Below are 16,478 nucleotides of genomic sequence, written 5' to 3'. Positions count from 1 at the left end.
GTGACAACCAAGGTGAGCATGCATACAGGGCTACATGAAATCCTGGCAACTTTTTGTCTGTTATTTAGTACTTTTACTTTACAAGCAAAAATTTGTCTGTAACACAACTTACGAAGTTGTGTAAAAAGTACAATAGTTACCTGTGAACTTTGATGAAATGAAAATGCCTAAGGAAATGTAGCAATGTGGCTATCTATCAATCTATGTGTGTGTAGACATGTTTAGACATCTTTGTGAGAACGGGAAATTGGCTTGCCACTATACTTGTAGGGGGACAAAATGCCTGTCAGTTTGAAGGCATTTTTGAGGCTCAAAATGTAGTTTTAGTGTCAGGGTTACAATTAGTTTATTGCTAGGTTTAGGCTAAGAGTTAGGGTAAGACATTCATTGTTGATGGTTATGGTTAGGGTAACCGGCTAGGGAAAGCATTATGTTAAATAGATGTCCTCACTAAGATATGAAATAGAGTGTGTGTTTGTGTACTTGACTGGTTTCACAACTGAAGCAGACAGGCCACAACTCGAAGTGCACTCAGTCCTGTAGGTGTGTCCTTGCAGACAGGTAAGAGTTGTCCAAACCTGTTTACTTTGTGTGTGGTTGCACCAGCAGTGCCTGCATATCTAGCACAGGATCACTCTGTGACTTTCCACTTCTCTCTGCGCTTCTGTCATTCCCACTCTGTCATTCAGTGTTTTTCTGTATTGGACTATTCCTGTTAATATAGCAGAAATGCCAGTCAAAGTGTTTTTTACAAGTGTGAGTGGTTCTACACAGGTACAGTACACAATCTTACTTGTCTTGTTCTTTTATTTCTAGCCAGTGATTAATATATATCACTGATACTATCAAAATATTGTGAGATGTGTGTAAAGTATTTACTTTTATAGACAATCTTACTGCTCTCTATGCACAACTCAGCAACTTTTATTATACAAGAAAATTTTTTATAACAAGTCACACAGCTATTAGTCTTGATAACGGATTAAATATGCCTTTTCAGATTAAGAAGAACCAAGACAGAGTCTTTTCTATCTTAACCGCCAAGAAGATCCCCTTTCAATCTGTGGACATTTCTCAGAGTTCTGATAATAAGGATTTAATGAGGCAGGGAGCAGGAGATCCGACCGCGCTCCCTCCACAAATATTCAATGGAGACGTCTACTGTGGAGTAAGTCTCATAGAATAACTTGTGAATAATAATAAGCTGAACCTGCGATTCAAAACTTAAAATTATGATCAGGTGTGTTTTATTTACACGCTTGCTGATGTCGTCACACAAAAAAAGAATAGAAAACCATGTGGTTAGTCTAAGGCGTGGACACAGTTTTAAAATCAATATTTACACTGTATGCTAACTACTGGTTGTTCACACAGTTAAGCCAGGGGACAGAAATACATGGAGAAATGCATACATACCAATACTTTGACTTGTACACTCCCTATTCACTCAAGCACTCATGAGATTTCAGCCTTCCAGTTAGACTTAGTGAGACAAACTATTTGTTTGCAGAGTATTCCTTTCATCCTTCCAACTTACAAATGGTATATATACAGTTATATCAGAAGACTGAAAGATAGGAGGAAAGAACCCGATTGGCAGCTTTTGATACAGACATTTATGTACCCACAAGTAATGAAGCATGTTAACGTTTCGCCATAGCAAACTTTAGTTTGTGTAATACTTTAGTTAAGGACCGAATATCTCCAAAACATTGAAACCTTTTAACTGCACTATAGACTGTGTTCAATTTACTTTTTATAATAGATAAAGACTACAAGCATGCAAACAATGAATATTGCCAAAAATACCTGAAGACCCAACCCATCAAAAATAGCCAGAAAATTATGATTTTTTTGGAACTGAGATGTTTATTAACCCATATAAAAAAGGCAATTTTTTTTCCTATGTCATGTTGTGTATTATATATATTTTTTATTATATATTTATTATATATCTTCTGAATCACATTCGATACATTGGCAACTTTTTGTTAACAACAATGTTACTTTTAGCTAAAAAAAAGAGTTTTGTCCATAATATTTTGAAATTATGGCAAGTATTGATCGTGTTGATGAGATAGAGGTCTCAGACACTCATGAATCTAAAATAATACCAAGGGCATTATAGGGTTAAAGCTCAAAAAAATGCTGTGGTACAAAGACAACATCAGAAAGAGGTGTGAAACAGTCCAGATAGTCTTTCCCAAAGATATCAATTATTTGACAGCAGTAAGCCAATCAGCCACAGCAGAAGCTGTTTTAAGATTTCAACTTTTTCCTGCCACAAAGCATCTTAATATTGTTTGTTTTTCTCATTCTCTTAAATCTGCCATTTTTTCCTTTTTTATTATCCAGAGCAAGAACAAATTCAACTGAAAGAATTGGGCTATAAGGAATGCAAAGAAAGATAAAACAAGAAACCCTTATTGGATTAAAAAATGCGTACCCAACAGTAGGGTGCTGTTTTGTTTGTTCATGTGCAGTTGAGTTGTTTTTTTTAATGGTTTGTGTCTCTTTGTGGGTTGTGAACATGAACATATGCTTACCCCAGTAAGCATAACTGTAGCTAATGGTGATCTCAGTTATCTGAATGTCTGGCTTGTTGTGTTGTATGTCATATTGGACAAATGTACAGTACACAGTGCAATATTTTTAAATAGGTTAATAATGCCTTTTACTAATAGTGTTTTCACTCTGTTTCTCTGAATCCATTATGCATGTCTTCTCTTTTACAGGACATCAATGCATTTGACAATGCAATAGAGATGGAACAATTGGAGGACTTCCTTAAGCTCTGAAAGGAACAGTGACAACAACTACATTGCCATAACCAACTAAACCTGTTAAAGAGGTGTTTTTTGTTCTTTTTTTAACTTTGTTTTTACCCACACTTGTGTGATAATATATCATGTATTCAAGTTTCCTCAGAGCTAGTCCTAGAAATGCAGTTTTTTTTAAATAAAAAATGCTCAGAATAGAATTGCAAATGGCCTTCAGTGACATTTTTTATTTGTGAAGTTTATGTGGGACCACATCCTCTGTTCTCTTCGTGTAACATCTTCTGTGGGATTACTTGCATAGTAGCATTCAAGCTGTTGGTGTCCACTTATGCCTTCTTGTTCCAGTAGCCCACTATTGTGTGCTGTGCAGATGCCTCTGATGCTATCCAGTACATGAGTATGCACTTGGGTCCTCATCCCCGCAACACATGACCAGCACACCCTCTTTTTACGTATAAAGACACGATGACAAAAACAATCCTCTGGTTCTTGACATGTCTTTGATAAACACAACCTTGGCTGAACAACTATACATGGCATATTACAATGTGTTCCATTTATTTAACAGGAGCTAACCTTCCAATGTGGCTGAATTAAAACAAGTTTGTAAAGAAGAGTGGACCAAAATGGCTCCACAGTAAAAAGAAACACTCATCACCAGTGAGTGATGCAGAAGCAGTGTCCACAACTTACTGCTTCCATGTGCTGCTAATCAATCAGAATCAGAATCAGAATCAGAATACTTTATTAATCCCGAAGGAAATTAGGGAAATGCACTTGATTAACTTATTATCAGCAAGAAAAGAAGAAATAACAATGATATAAATGGTTTATATGACATTGATATTGAGAGTCTTTGAAGGAACTGAATTGAAGGATTTTTTGGCGATGCTAACCCTGTAGAGACAGGCATACTCTCCGTGCTGTTCATGACTTATTGCAGCGAGCTCAAAATTGGCCAGGTAGAAGGCTGAGTGGCCAAATGCTGACTTTGATTCAGTAGTGTTTGTGTTTAAATGTGTGAAATAGAAGATGCCTCTAGGGTATATAGAATGAACAGAGCAAGTGACAGTGAGGGTGCTGCCTCGAGAGACAGAAATTGTGTCAGGATTGGTGAGTTCCATTGCATTGGGGGACATCAGGGAGATGTTGGGTTTTTCCACTTTAACTGCAAACAACAATTTCCGATAATTGTGCAAAACAGAGGAAACAAGGCACAAAATTACTGACCTACAACGGAAAGGTCAGCAGGATTTCCTTGAGGATAGTAGATGACTTCATTGGCCAACACCTTTTGATATTCACAGTAGTATGAACCTTTTTGGCTTAAGTCCACTTTAGGGAAGACAAATGTTGCAGATGCATGATCTGAGAATTTCTCCATTTGAAATGACCCTTGGGTTTTTTTCAGGAGAAATCTCCCACCCATGCGTTCTGTTACTAGCGTGCAGGTAATTTCAACTTTGTCACCCCACTTAACCTCTGCAGCAGGACTTATTGTGATTTTGGGCTTCTGTTGACCACCTGAAGCAGATAATAAATGTTTCTTGTGTAACAGCCAAAACAACTTTCTCAGGAGCAATGAGATAATTTGTCAGTTCAAAATGAGCTATGTCTCTTACCTAAGCAGATAACGCTGGCATCTTCATCGTGCCCACAGTTATTTTCTCCAAATCCATCGTGTGAACAATGAGTAAGTGCAGACTCTTGGCCTGAGCATCCCACATTATCCAGCCATACTGGACCAGAGCCTCTACCAAAATGGGCACTTAGAGGTGCTGAAATGGCATGACCGCAATCAAGCTGTCTGCATACCACATCGGCATCGCTCATTTCCCAATCGTCATCACACACAGTTCCCCACTGTCCTTTATAGAAGACCTCCACTCTGCCGGAGCATTCACCTGAGCCACCCACCAACCGGACTTGTGCTGCATAACAGAGCAGAAAGAGTGAATACAAGTACAATGGAAAGTCCTTTAAACAACCAAAAAGAAGACAAAATTATAAAAGGACTTGAAAGGATTCTTCTGTATATATTATACAAAATGTTTGTATTAATGCATAAAAAACAAATACCAAAATATAATATTAATTGGATATTATATCGTTTATTAGTCCATTATGTTAGGCAAAAGGAGTATTGCAACAACTGTTTCAAGTCATGGGAAATATGACGTTTTCGCTTTTTAATGGATGAAGTCCATACTACTCAAGTCTATGTAAGATAAATAACTAGTAAGCTAGCTGAGCTTAGCTTAGCTATAAAGAAAGCATTACCTAGACTGGCTTTGTCTAACAGTGACCTCTACAGCTTTCTGTTTGGCAATACGTAGCAAGCAATAGGCAAAACAGTTGCTGGCTAATCCTACTTCCTAAGCCAGATAGGTGTAAAAAAAAGTACATTTTCTAAAGAAAAAAAACAAAAACGCAAAAAGAAAATAATTTTGTTAAACATTAATCTGCACATGGCTGACCAAATTAAATATGACAGTTTTTCAATCCAGTGTTATAATTTGGAAATTTATGAAACCAACTTTGATATAAAAGGCCTTACCAGCACAGAGAACACCGGCATCATGTTCATGCCCACAGTCTTCTCTTGTAAAACCCTTCACCGAGCATTCTTGAAGAGAAGTCACGCTGTGGAAACAAGAAGTGCTAGCCTCCACCACTGACCCACTGCCTTGGCCAAAAAAAGCAGCACCAGGAGCATTCACGGCGCGTCCACACTCCAGCAGCTCGCACACCACTCCAGCTTTACTTAGAGTCCAGTCTGTGTCACATACTGCGTGCCACTGCTCGCCGTGACGTACCTCCACTCTCCCAGAGCACTCATCAGTACTGTTAACCAACCGTACTGCCAAGCTCCCTGTGAAGTAAACAAAAAATATAGCCACAGGTATATAAGAATATTCTTTTTTAAACTGTGACGTACTTAGGTATATTATACATTATTTAAATTCAGAAGACAATATCTTAAAAAGTAAGAAAAAGAAGAAGAAGAAGCAGAAGAAGAAGCTGCCAAAATTACATTTTGGCATTTTATTTTTGCTTCTTCTTACCTGTGCAGGAAACACCGGCAACTACAGTTGCGTCACAGGTTCTGTCCAGACCTGGTCTTTGTGGACACTGATTCAATGTAGGCTCCTTTCCATTGCATTCAATTTGATCATTCCAGGTCTGTCCTGTACCAGGGCCAAGTTGAATAAGCTTATGAGGACTCCCACAGTCCAACTGTCTGCACACCACTGCTGCATCATTCATGTCCCAGGATTCAGCACACACAGTCCCCCACTGGCCTTTGTCATAAATCTCTACTCTTCCATCACAACGAGTGGATCCACCGGTTAATCTCACGTTTCCTGGAAATGATAGCTGTTATATTAATGTACATGAAATACAACTTGACACACACAACTGTATATAGTGCACTGTATGACTTTTTTTTTGTTTTGAACTAGGGATGTACTGCTGACTGATTAAGTGGTTAATATTTTTGTGTTGCATCACATTAATTTTGTGCTGGATCCAAACAGCAGTGGACAGTCCAAGCACGTAAAACATCTTTTATGTTGAAAATGTAGCCAGACTGTAATATATCGACATGTATGTGATATCTGTAGAAGTTGGTCCAATGGAAATGACAGTTGAGAGAGGAACTCTATGAATGAGTGTGCTTGTTTGATACAAGGAGGGCCTGTAGTTAATGGGCTTCTAAGATTTCATTCATGTTTACAGACATTACAGTTATCTTTATGCTTGGCTAGAGAGGCTAAATCCTTTTTTTGGCTTGTGGTTGCCATGCTGAGGAAGATGATCTAATTTGAAGCTTGGATAAATGTATCCATTCTTCTGACTGGTGGTTGTCAATAAAGCCAGTCAAAAGCCAGAGTGATGCTATTGGTATTATTGATATATGACATTAGTTTTGTACATACACAGTGTCTTAGTGTTTGATTATTTTTAGTGACTGTGCTTGTGAAATCTTGATACTTTTGCTTTATGTCTGAGTAGGATGAATTTTTGTGTGGTATGTCGGGACTAAGCCTACTGAGCTTTTGACAGTATACGCAAAAACATAGCACACCTTAAAAAGTATATAAGACTGTTGGAAAATCTTACGTTTTTATGCCTTCTAATCTAACCTTTTAGTTGAACATAGTTTCCATATTTATTCTAGATAAATATATTCTATATATATTCTACAGCTTCTTCCCGCAGGCGATACGGTCTCTCAATCACACCACCATATAGTACTGACCCACACATATGGTTCTTACACACACACTGAACATTCTGGACATTGTTTTCACTTCATCACTTATATCACTTTAAGCATATTTGCACTGCACAAGTCACTTACAAATGTGGATTGCACAACACTGGACATTATATTTCTTCATTTCCATTTAATACTTGTACAGCTGCTGTTATTCTATATATATATATTTATATTTCTTCATACATTCTTATATATTTCTATACTGTGTATTGTGTATTTTGTTGTACAGTTAAAGGAGCTTGCAAAGAAAAGCGTCTGGACTTCTTTAAGTTACTTGAAGACGTCTGAGTCTTGTCCTGTGACAGTCCTGTGACTCAGCAGTCCATCTGCATCTAAAGAATAAAGGACACTCTTTCGAGGATGCCAATGTTCACATTTTGGACAGAGAGGACAGATGATTTGAAAGAGGAGTGAAAGAAGCCATCTATGTCCACTGTGAGCGACCATCTTTGAACAGAGGCGGTGGTTTACGACACCAACTCTCTGCCATCTATAATCCAGTTTTGAGTTCCCTCCCCAGACGCCTTAACGCCCACTCACGTCCTGGACCATCTGACCTCAGAAATTCGCAATTTGAATTTGAATTTGATTTGAATTTGAGATATTCCATATCTAGATTGGTACCTGACAAATCACCGCTTGGGGTGGCTGTAGCTCAGGTGGCAGAGCAGGTCAGCCACTAATCAGAAGGTCGGTGGTTCAATCCCAGGCTGCCTCCTGGCTGCATGCCAAATATCCTTGGGCAAGATACTAACCCCATGTTTGCCTACTGGTGGTAGTCAATGCACCCCAGGGCAGCTGTGGCTACAATGTAGATTGCCATCGCCAGTGTGTGAATGACTGAATGTAGTGTGAAGCACTTTGGGGTCCTTAGGGACTAGAAAAGCGCTATACAGGCCATTTACCATTTCATTGCATAATTATAAATCTGGTGTTTTGCATGAACACGGTGTTTCACTAAATCACTGGTCTTTTTTCTAAAGTTAGTCCAGTTTTCTGCATTTGTTCATGTAACTTGAAGCCATTGTACCAATATTTAAAGGTTATGTGAAAAGGCCAGAAACAATTTCCATCTTAGTTTTTTTAAAGAAGAATATAATGGATTCATTTTCTTTTTGAAAGTCTAATTTCAATTTGACATCAGACTTTACCTGAGCATACCACAGAGGCATCTTCAGTACCATCGGTGATAGATCTGGTATGGTCTCTAAACGTGCACTGCGTAAGAGAACTCTCTCTGCTGTTACAGCGAATCTCGTACCCTCTCAGATCTCGACCTTTACCAAATGACTCTGAGATCTTGACAGGATCTCCACAGTTCATCTCTCTGCACACCACAGCAGCTTCATTCATTCCCCAGTTAACATTAAATGCTTGTGACCAGTGTTCCCCATGGTGGACCTCCACTCTTCCTGAGCACATGTCAGTCCCATTGATAAGTCGAATGGCAGCTACAAAGCACAGTAGAGAAAAAATATCAGCAATTCGTTGGTGTTCATCTGAAAGAATTGTATTAATTGAAGCTCCATCTGATATTGGTGTTGTAAAAATAACTGCTATGTAATCAATAACTGAACATTTTTTGGAGTACATAGTAAAAAAAAAATGAAATAAATATCCAAAGAAAATGCTACATCCAGAACTTTTTGGGATCTAAAGGTAAAAAAAAAGAGACACTTTGTGAAATGAAACATCAATAGTATGTACCTGAACAAATCACTCCTGCATCTTCATCATGACCACAGTTATTTTCTCCAAACGAGTGATGACTGCATTGCCCAAGAGACGTCTCATTACCCAGACAGTTGACATTATCCAGCCAGATCACTCCTTGTCCTTCACCAAAGAAGGCACCAGGTTTAACTCTCTGAGGTGTTCCACAGTCCATGGCTCTGCACACCACCTCAGCATCTCTTAAGTCCCAGTCATCATCACACACTGTTCCCCACTGGCCGTCATGCAGAATCTCCACTCGGCCAGAGCATCGGTCAATGCCGTTCACAAGCCTTAGCGGTGGTTGACCTGAGGGCACACATTAAACAAATGACAATAAATATTATAAGCTGTTGCTTTTCTTTGTTTTTTTTTTTAAGGTTGTCATCAATTTTAAAATTTGTTGTAACAGATTTTTTTTATTTATTCATTTTTGGCGTCTTGGGGACAGCAGAAACTAGCTTTACAGCAACATGTTCTGTAGCTTCATATTTATCCATCATACATGAGCAGTCTGAGACACAACCTAAGAGCAGACTACATGGCTGAGAGCCTGATTCAGAAATCAGTGTTGGCAATGGGAGTAGAATTCAAAGATTAAGAAGTGTTGCCCAATACTTTTCGCCATTTAGTGTATATCATGTAACAATCATAGTTTGTGGATATAAATGACACGTTAATGTCTTGAAACAGAATGCTTTTATAACAAGCTCTAGGTGCATAAAGGCAAAAAACAGGTCATTTTAGTCCATTGCTAGTTGGTTCCAGCCTGATGGTGTCATAATGTCAGGAGTAACTGAGGTTGTGTAGATATAAATTACCTATTACTGTGGTGAAATAAAACTATACCTGTTGCAGGCAGACAAACGTTAAAAATAGGTAATTTTAACATGTTGCTAGGTGGTTGCTAGGCTACATAGTGATATAATAATATCTGATATAGATAAGAAACTTCAAAGTCTTAAGCTATGCCACGTTTAGTTGCTCAGCTCCTAATTGTAAAGAAGTAGTTGGTGGACAACAAAACAGACAGAAACACAGAGAATGCAGAAATGACTTTATGAAGCCTTTATAAAAAGTTAAATTGCAAAACTGTAACCCATTCTATTGTCTTTAACTTGTGAGTGTCTGTCAGTAGACTGAGCCTTCAGGATTTTAGTTTAAATGCTTTTGATGAGCCTCAGACCTTTAAACACATTCACAGGTACATATTAAGTGAAAGAAATACTCCACATGAGCCAACCTTTTCTTTTAAAAGTTGTCCAAACATGACATTTGCTATTTTTGGAAAGCAGGATTGCAGCATATCTGTATCTTTTACCTGCACATGCGAGAGATACACCTTCACATGACCCTCTGTGTTCTTGCAGTTGACATTGGCTGATAGAGTTCACATTATCAGAGCATCTACTTGTGAGCCCTCGCAGTGAGCTGACACCAAAGTAGAAGGTGTCTTTGGAATCTTTTGGAGCTCCACAGTCGAGCTCCTTGCATATGACTGTAGCTTCTTTAAGACCCCAGTTATTACTACAAAGTTTCCCCCATCGGCCATCGTGGAAAACCTCCACTCTGCCAGAACAAGCGTCACTCCCATTTATCAATCTGACTGTCTCTGCAAAGCAAAATTTGGCATCATTAGGATTGTCATTAAAACTCAGTTTTGAGAAACAAACAGAACAGAGCCTGTGTTACCCGAGCACACGAGACCAGCATCGTCATTGTGGTCACAGTCATGTTCTTCAAAATCTTTGTGAGGGCAGTCAGCGAGTAACATTTCATGACCAGTGCACTCCATCTCATCCAACCAAACCTGATCCTGGCCTCTCCCAAAGTAAGCCTTGTACTTGACTGAGAGAGCATTCCCACAGTTCATCTCTCGACAAGCTACAGCTGCATCTTGCATCCCCCATTTGTCATCACAAACTGTTCCCCATTGTCCTTTATAGTAGATTTCCACTCTACCAGAGCAGCGATTAGTCCCATTCACCAGCCGAATGGGTTGACTGTCTGTTAAGAAAAAAAAAAAAGAAAAAGTTAGGGGCATGGTTTTTCTTTCAGAAAGGGACAATCTAACAGTGTCAGTTTTAGTCAAAGGAGCTTGCAAAGAAAAGCGTCTGGACTTCTTTAAGTTACTTGAAGACGTTTCACCTCTCATCCGAGAAGCTTCTTCAGTTCTGAGCGACCATCTTTGAACAGAGGCGGGGGTTTACGACACCAACTCTCTGCCATCTATAATCCAGTTTTGAGATCCCTTCCCAGACGCCTTAACGCCCACTCACATCCTGGGCCATCTGACCTCAGGAATTCGCATGATAAGGTGGGGCCAGGTTTCACAATGAACACACCCGAAACTCTGGCTGATTGGGACCCACACCCAGTTTCACACCTTGGCTCAGGCGATTAGAGGATCATCAGGGGGTCCTTTTGTCCCTCTGTGGGGGGAAACTCCCACTAGGTTTATATCTGGGACTCTCCACCATTTGACCTTAGAACTGAAGAAGCTTCTCGGATGAGAGGTGAAACGTCTTCAAGTAACTTAAAGAAGTCCAGACGCTTTTCTTTGCAAGCTCCTTTGACTACGATGACCTGGATGACTGAGAACCTTCACAGACAGTGTCAGTTTTACTGGCCATGTACAACTTACTTGCACAGACAACAGTAGCATCAACACAGCTTTCTCTGAAATCTTTAAGTTTGCACTGTGAGATTGAGTTCTCATTTCCAGAGCAAGTGGTTTTGATGGCAGACAGTTCATGTGCTTCTCCAAAATATGGTGTTTCATTCTGACCGAGAGGATCGCCGCAGCCGGCTTCTCTGCACGCCACCTGAGCTGCTTCCTTGCCCCAGTCATTGCAAACTCTTTTCCACTGACCCTTGTGGTAGACTTCCACTCTGCCATTACAACGAGTGGTTCCTTTCTCAAAGCGCACATGTTCTGCAAATGATGTGGATATTAAATGTAATAAAATAATAATATGTTTCATAAATAATAATACAATCAGCCAGTGTGTCTGTATTTCCCATAGTCTATATACAATAATACTACTAATTCTAGTGAAGATTTTAACTTTGTCAGCCAACCAAATTGGAAGAAACTGGCATCTAAAGCATATTACCAAAAGAAAACAAAAGAATGTCTTGGTGCATGCTCAATCATCCGGGTAAGTAAATCCCAAAGGTTTATTCTGTTCATCTGGACGTAACGTTTTCAGTGGGAGAAACGTTTCGTCACTAATCGAAGTGACTTCTTCAGTCTCAGCTGACTGCAGGTCTCCCCAACCTTATAAACAGTACATTTGAACAATAACTGAAACCAGCCTACTGAATGAACAATGGGCTGTGAGGTCAGTTCTTTGATCATTAATATGCAAATTGTCATGATCATTGATCAACAACAACTGGTCAAAGACCACTGATCAATGGCCATAAGTAGCATTCACAGAGAGTTGGGGAATGGCTGCAATCACAGTGCTTTAAGATGGTGAAAGATGTACCCTTAGGCCCCCACCTCGATTCAGAGATGGTCTTTCCCTTTTCACGTAAATGGACTCCTTGACTCCTCGCTCCAATCAGCGTTCCTCCACGATGTGTACATCCTCATCATTGAAAGAGTGTCCACTGGCCTGCAGCGAGCTGAGACTGAAGAGGTCACTTGGATGAGTGACAAAACGTTTCTCCCACTAAAAACGCTACGTGCAGATGAACAAAATCAACGTTTTGGGAAAGCAAAAGAATGTTAAAGGTCAATTGGAGAAATTGATACTGCTCTCATAAGTATCTGCTGATACCCTCAAGACTAGGAGAATGCTCTTGCCAGCAAAAACAAAATCTGTCTTCCACTATCACAAAAGCTCAAGTTTACTTCCCAAGAAGCCAAACTGTTAATTTACCTGTTTTTAATTGATATTAAATTCTTGATAATGCACAAAATAATTGTTTGTAATCAAAGCTAAACTTTTAATGTATCAAGAGTTATACACTGCAAATTCAACAGGACTGTGTGCGTAATGTTTGATCAAAATATTTTTTTAGTGTCTGGGCAAGATAAACATACTAATTAATATATCTTAGCACAGTTTAAATACACTTTTTAAATATACTGACTCATGCATAAAAGTATGTGACATCATTTTTCTTTCCACAATAGAAGGAGCAAAAATGAAATTAAATCATAAGACATGTACGTTATCTTTAAATGCTATAAGTATAGCACATTTGAAACTTTCTCTAACTAAAGAAGAACAAATGTGACTCCATGATGGCTGTTCTCAAAGCCTAACAATTGTGGAAATGTTGCAGCAACGAGAAACCTAAACCACATAACATGGTGAGCTAACATAATTGCTGTGTTAGCTGGTTTTCTCTTAGGTTTTTTTTTTTTGTTTGTTTTTTTTGGTTTTCTCTTAGGTTGTACAGGATTTCTCAATTTCAACAACAGTTCCACATTTTACGAAAAGGGGCAGTTTTGACATCTTGCTGATGTGAATGAATTCTGCCTGACTTCTGATAACTTTAACTGTTAATGCAGTGCTAGCTTAGCTTGGCAGAAAGACTGGAAAATGGTAGAATGTGACAAAATCCACCTACCTAACCTAAACATGTTGCATTTGTTAAAGTGATATTATATTGGACTGAGAAAGCTGTTAACATGTGGCAGCAAATAAATAAATGTCTTAGCACATTTTCTCGAAGAAAAGGTTTTCTATGAAGGTTTGTGAGGGAAAACAAAAATATGTCAAACATCATTGGGGCTTACCTGAACAGACCACTCCTGCATCTTCATTGTGGCCACAGTTATTTACCCCAAACGGTTTGTGCTGACACTGAAGGATGGAAGACTCGTGCCCAGTACACTGTACGTCATCCAACCAGATCTCATCCTTTCCCTGTCCAAAGAAGGCGTCTTTTTTAGCCTCGATAGCTGTCCCGCAGCTTAACTCTCGACACACCACCTCAGCGTTAGCAATGCTCCACTGATCGTGACAGACAGTTCCCCAACTGCCTTTGTGGAAGACCTCCACTCTGCCAGAGCAACGCAAAGGTCCGACCAGCCTAATATTCTCACATTCTGGATATGAAAAAAACAAAACCACAAAGAATGCACAATGTGTCACCTTGTCCTCAACCACATTTCACAATTTTTATCTTTTTAATGTAGAAATCAAAGTATCCGAATACTCATGGGTTACTTACTGACCTGTAAACTGCAGGAAACTCAACAGGCCTGCAGCAAAAATACATATCGCAAAAGTGATCTGATTAAGCCTGACAGCCCAGAGATTTAGATATAAAACAGCATTCTTTAGTTAAAAGCCTTCACTGCAGTCAATAATTTGTCAAATATTTTACAAATCGGGAACATAAGAGGGTCCCAGATAATTTTAAATTCATCCGGTAAACAATGTTTAACACTTTCAGTCATCAAATAATATTGTGATGTAAATACTGAAACTCGCACTTCTCACTCAGTCTCCACTCAAGAAAACACACGTCCACATGAAGTCAAACTGAGACAAAAACCTCCAGTAACTCACCAAGAGAGAAGTGAAAAATAAAATGACGTTTTTCATCAAAAATGAGGATCATATTGTGTCTTCAGTGTTGGCCAGTCACTGTAAAATAATACCATAATACCTTAGTCTTTTTGTTTTCACTAAAAGGTGCTTATATAGGCCTCTTACCTTTTTAAATCCTCCAAGACTGCTGCGCTAACAGAAGGACCACAGAATCTTTAATAAAAACGTTCTCATGTTCCCCAAGAACAGATCCAGTAACTATTTTAAATGAAAAGGTCCACCTGTATTGGACTGCAACCTGGACACATGTTGACTTTTTGATCAATCATTAAAGATGAGACGATGAGAGGGTTTTATCTTTTTTTCCACAACGCCTGTGGAAATATTTAAAAGAAAAAGAAAACATTTAACTTAACTTATTAACGGAAGACGATTGATGTCATTTTAGTAGAAAAAAAACCCCAAATTGGGCCATGAGTTTTTTTTCAGAATTCATGCTGTTTTTCTCAAAACAGGATGTTTTGAGAAAAGTCTAGCAGAAATCCTGTATGAATAATGTGACCACTTCTGCTTTTCCTCTTGTTACATGTCAGGAAGAAAGAAAAGCCTTTAAAAGAAAGCTACTCTTTTTTGGGTTTTAGATGGTTTACATTTTATGTATTTGTGTAACAGTAAAATTTAAAATAACTTATTTTGACATTTGGCAAATCAGACCATTTATTCTTCTTGCAGTGAGCATATGTCTGCATATGAAACTATGCTGTATTTCCTTATGTTTCTATATTGTATATTATTTTAACACACAGTGATACTACACTTAAAAACTGAGCATGTTCAATAGGCTTATGGGATTGAATTAAGGAAATAAAAACAAAGTTGTTAATTTATCCAACTTTCTAATATTATATCATCAACAAGGTATCATCTTAGGTACACCTTGCTAGTACATGGTTAGACCCCATTTTGCCTTGTGAACTGCCTTAATTCTGTGTGGCACATATTCATCTGAGATTTTGTCCATGTTGACATGACAGCATCACACAGTTGCTGCAGATTTGTTGGCTGCACAGCCACGATGTGAATCTCCCATTGCACCACATCCTAAAAGTGCACTGCTGGATTGAGATCTGGTGACTGTTGAGGGCATATAAGGACAGTGAACTGAGTGGCATGTTCAAGAAACCAGTTTGTGATGATTTGTGCTCTGAGGAATGGAATGGTGCTTTGTCCTGCTGGAAGCAGCCATCAGTACACATCTGCACACTGTGGGATGGACACTGTCAACTGCATTACTCAGGCAGGCTGTGGTGTTCAACTGATCTTCTACCGATGTGGAACTACACTCAAAAGCATCTGGCCCTAACGCTTAACACATTCAATGCCACTTAAATCACCTGTCGTCCCCATTCTGATGCTCAGTTTGAACTTAATGAGGTTATCTTAGCCATGTCTACCCTACTAAATGCATTGAATTGCTGCCATGTGATTGGTTGATTAGATATTTGAGTGAATGAACAATTGAACAATTGGCTGGTAGGTATATTTCACTTGCGTGTTAAAGAGTCTTATTACTTCGGAGGCCAGAGGGTCTGAACATTATGAAAACACTTCCTGGCCCGTTGTATTAAATATTGCCTTTTTTCTAACATTACTTAATATCAGTAACAGAACTAGAAACTAGAATTAGAGAATACTTATGTTTGTAATGGACAAGAAGTTAAGCATATATTGACAGCTGGGTAAATCATTGCAGGATTTGAAATTCTCTGATGGGAAATTAGATCACATCTTTATTTGAACAAGAAGGCAACACGCGTGACCTGATAAACAGGGTGATTATGTCACAAGCAGGATAATAGTCTAACAAGTAGATAGGCATAGAAATAGTGTCATTGCATTGCTAGGAACACGGTTATCAGTTCATGCGCAGCTGTTGTGACCTTATGTTCTTGCTTTAAAGCAGTACATATCTAAACTTAGTGGCATTATTAAAAGTGTTTACTTTAATGCATCACTTCTCATGAATGACTAAATTATTTTGACCAACCTTTATTTAAATATTGCATTAATGTAATTAAAATTGTGTCTAAGCACTTAAATGTGAGTCTGTCCTTAAGATGTACTTGTTTAAGTTACTGTGTTCGTCTCTGCAAGATATAGTGTGAGGGTAAACGATGATGTTAT

At 38.7% G+C, this 16,478-nt stretch overlaps 2 protein-coding genes across 3 annotated transcripts; one reads left to right on the top strand and one right to left on the bottom strand.

Moving 5' to 3' along the window:
• The first annotated feature begins 600 nt into the window (after positions 1–600).
• On the top strand, positions 601–3,764 carry LOC146371602 (SH3 domain-binding glutamic acid-rich-like protein 3). The gene is made up of 3 exons (XM_084953749.1): positions 601–774; positions 1,001–1,168; positions 2,736–3,764. The coding sequence occupies exons 1-3, from the start codon at positions 730–732 to the stop codon at positions 2,796–2,798; spliced, it is 276 nt and encodes a 91-aa protein (XP_084809875.1). The 5' UTR covers positions 601–729; the 3' UTR covers positions 2,799–3,764.
• On the bottom strand, positions 1,962–14,604 carry LOC146371601 (scavenger receptor cysteine-rich domain-containing protein DMBT1-like). Of its 2 annotated transcripts, XM_084953748.1 has the most exons (14): positions 14,460–14,604; positions 14,313–14,390; positions 13,976–14,002; positions 13,535–13,846; positions 11,423–11,713; positions 10,471–10,785; positions 10,100–10,390; positions 8,773–9,087; positions 8,217–8,516; positions 5,846–6,145; positions 5,338–5,652; positions 4,403–4,711; positions 4,011–4,304; positions 1,962–3,948 (listed from the first exon to the last, which is right to left on the bottom strand). In XM_084953748.1, exons 2-14 carry the CDS (start codon positions 14,362–14,364, stop codon positions 3,611–3,613), a joined length of 3,459 nt encoding a protein of 1,152 aa, XP_084809874.1. In that variant the 5' UTR covers positions 14,365–14,390; positions 14,460–14,604; the 3' UTR covers positions 1,962–3,610. The 2 variants fall into 2 exon arrangements, with proteins under 2 accessions (XP_084809874.1, XP_084809873.1); XM_084953747.1 differs by having other exon boundaries at positions 3,891–4,304; positions 14,460–14,603.
• Between the last annotated feature and the right edge of the window lie 1,874 nt (positions 14,605–16,478).

The sequence above is a fragment of the Perissodus microlepis genome, chromosome 15, assembly GCF_051167445.1.
Source record: "Perissodus microlepis isolate ML-2025 ecotype Zambia chromosome 15, ASM5116744v1, whole genome shotgun sequence".
Lineage (NCBI taxonomy): Eukaryota > Metazoa > Chordata > Actinopteri > Cichliformes > Cichlidae > Perissodus > Perissodus microlepis.
This window is presented reverse-complemented; position numbering and strand designations above follow the sequence as displayed.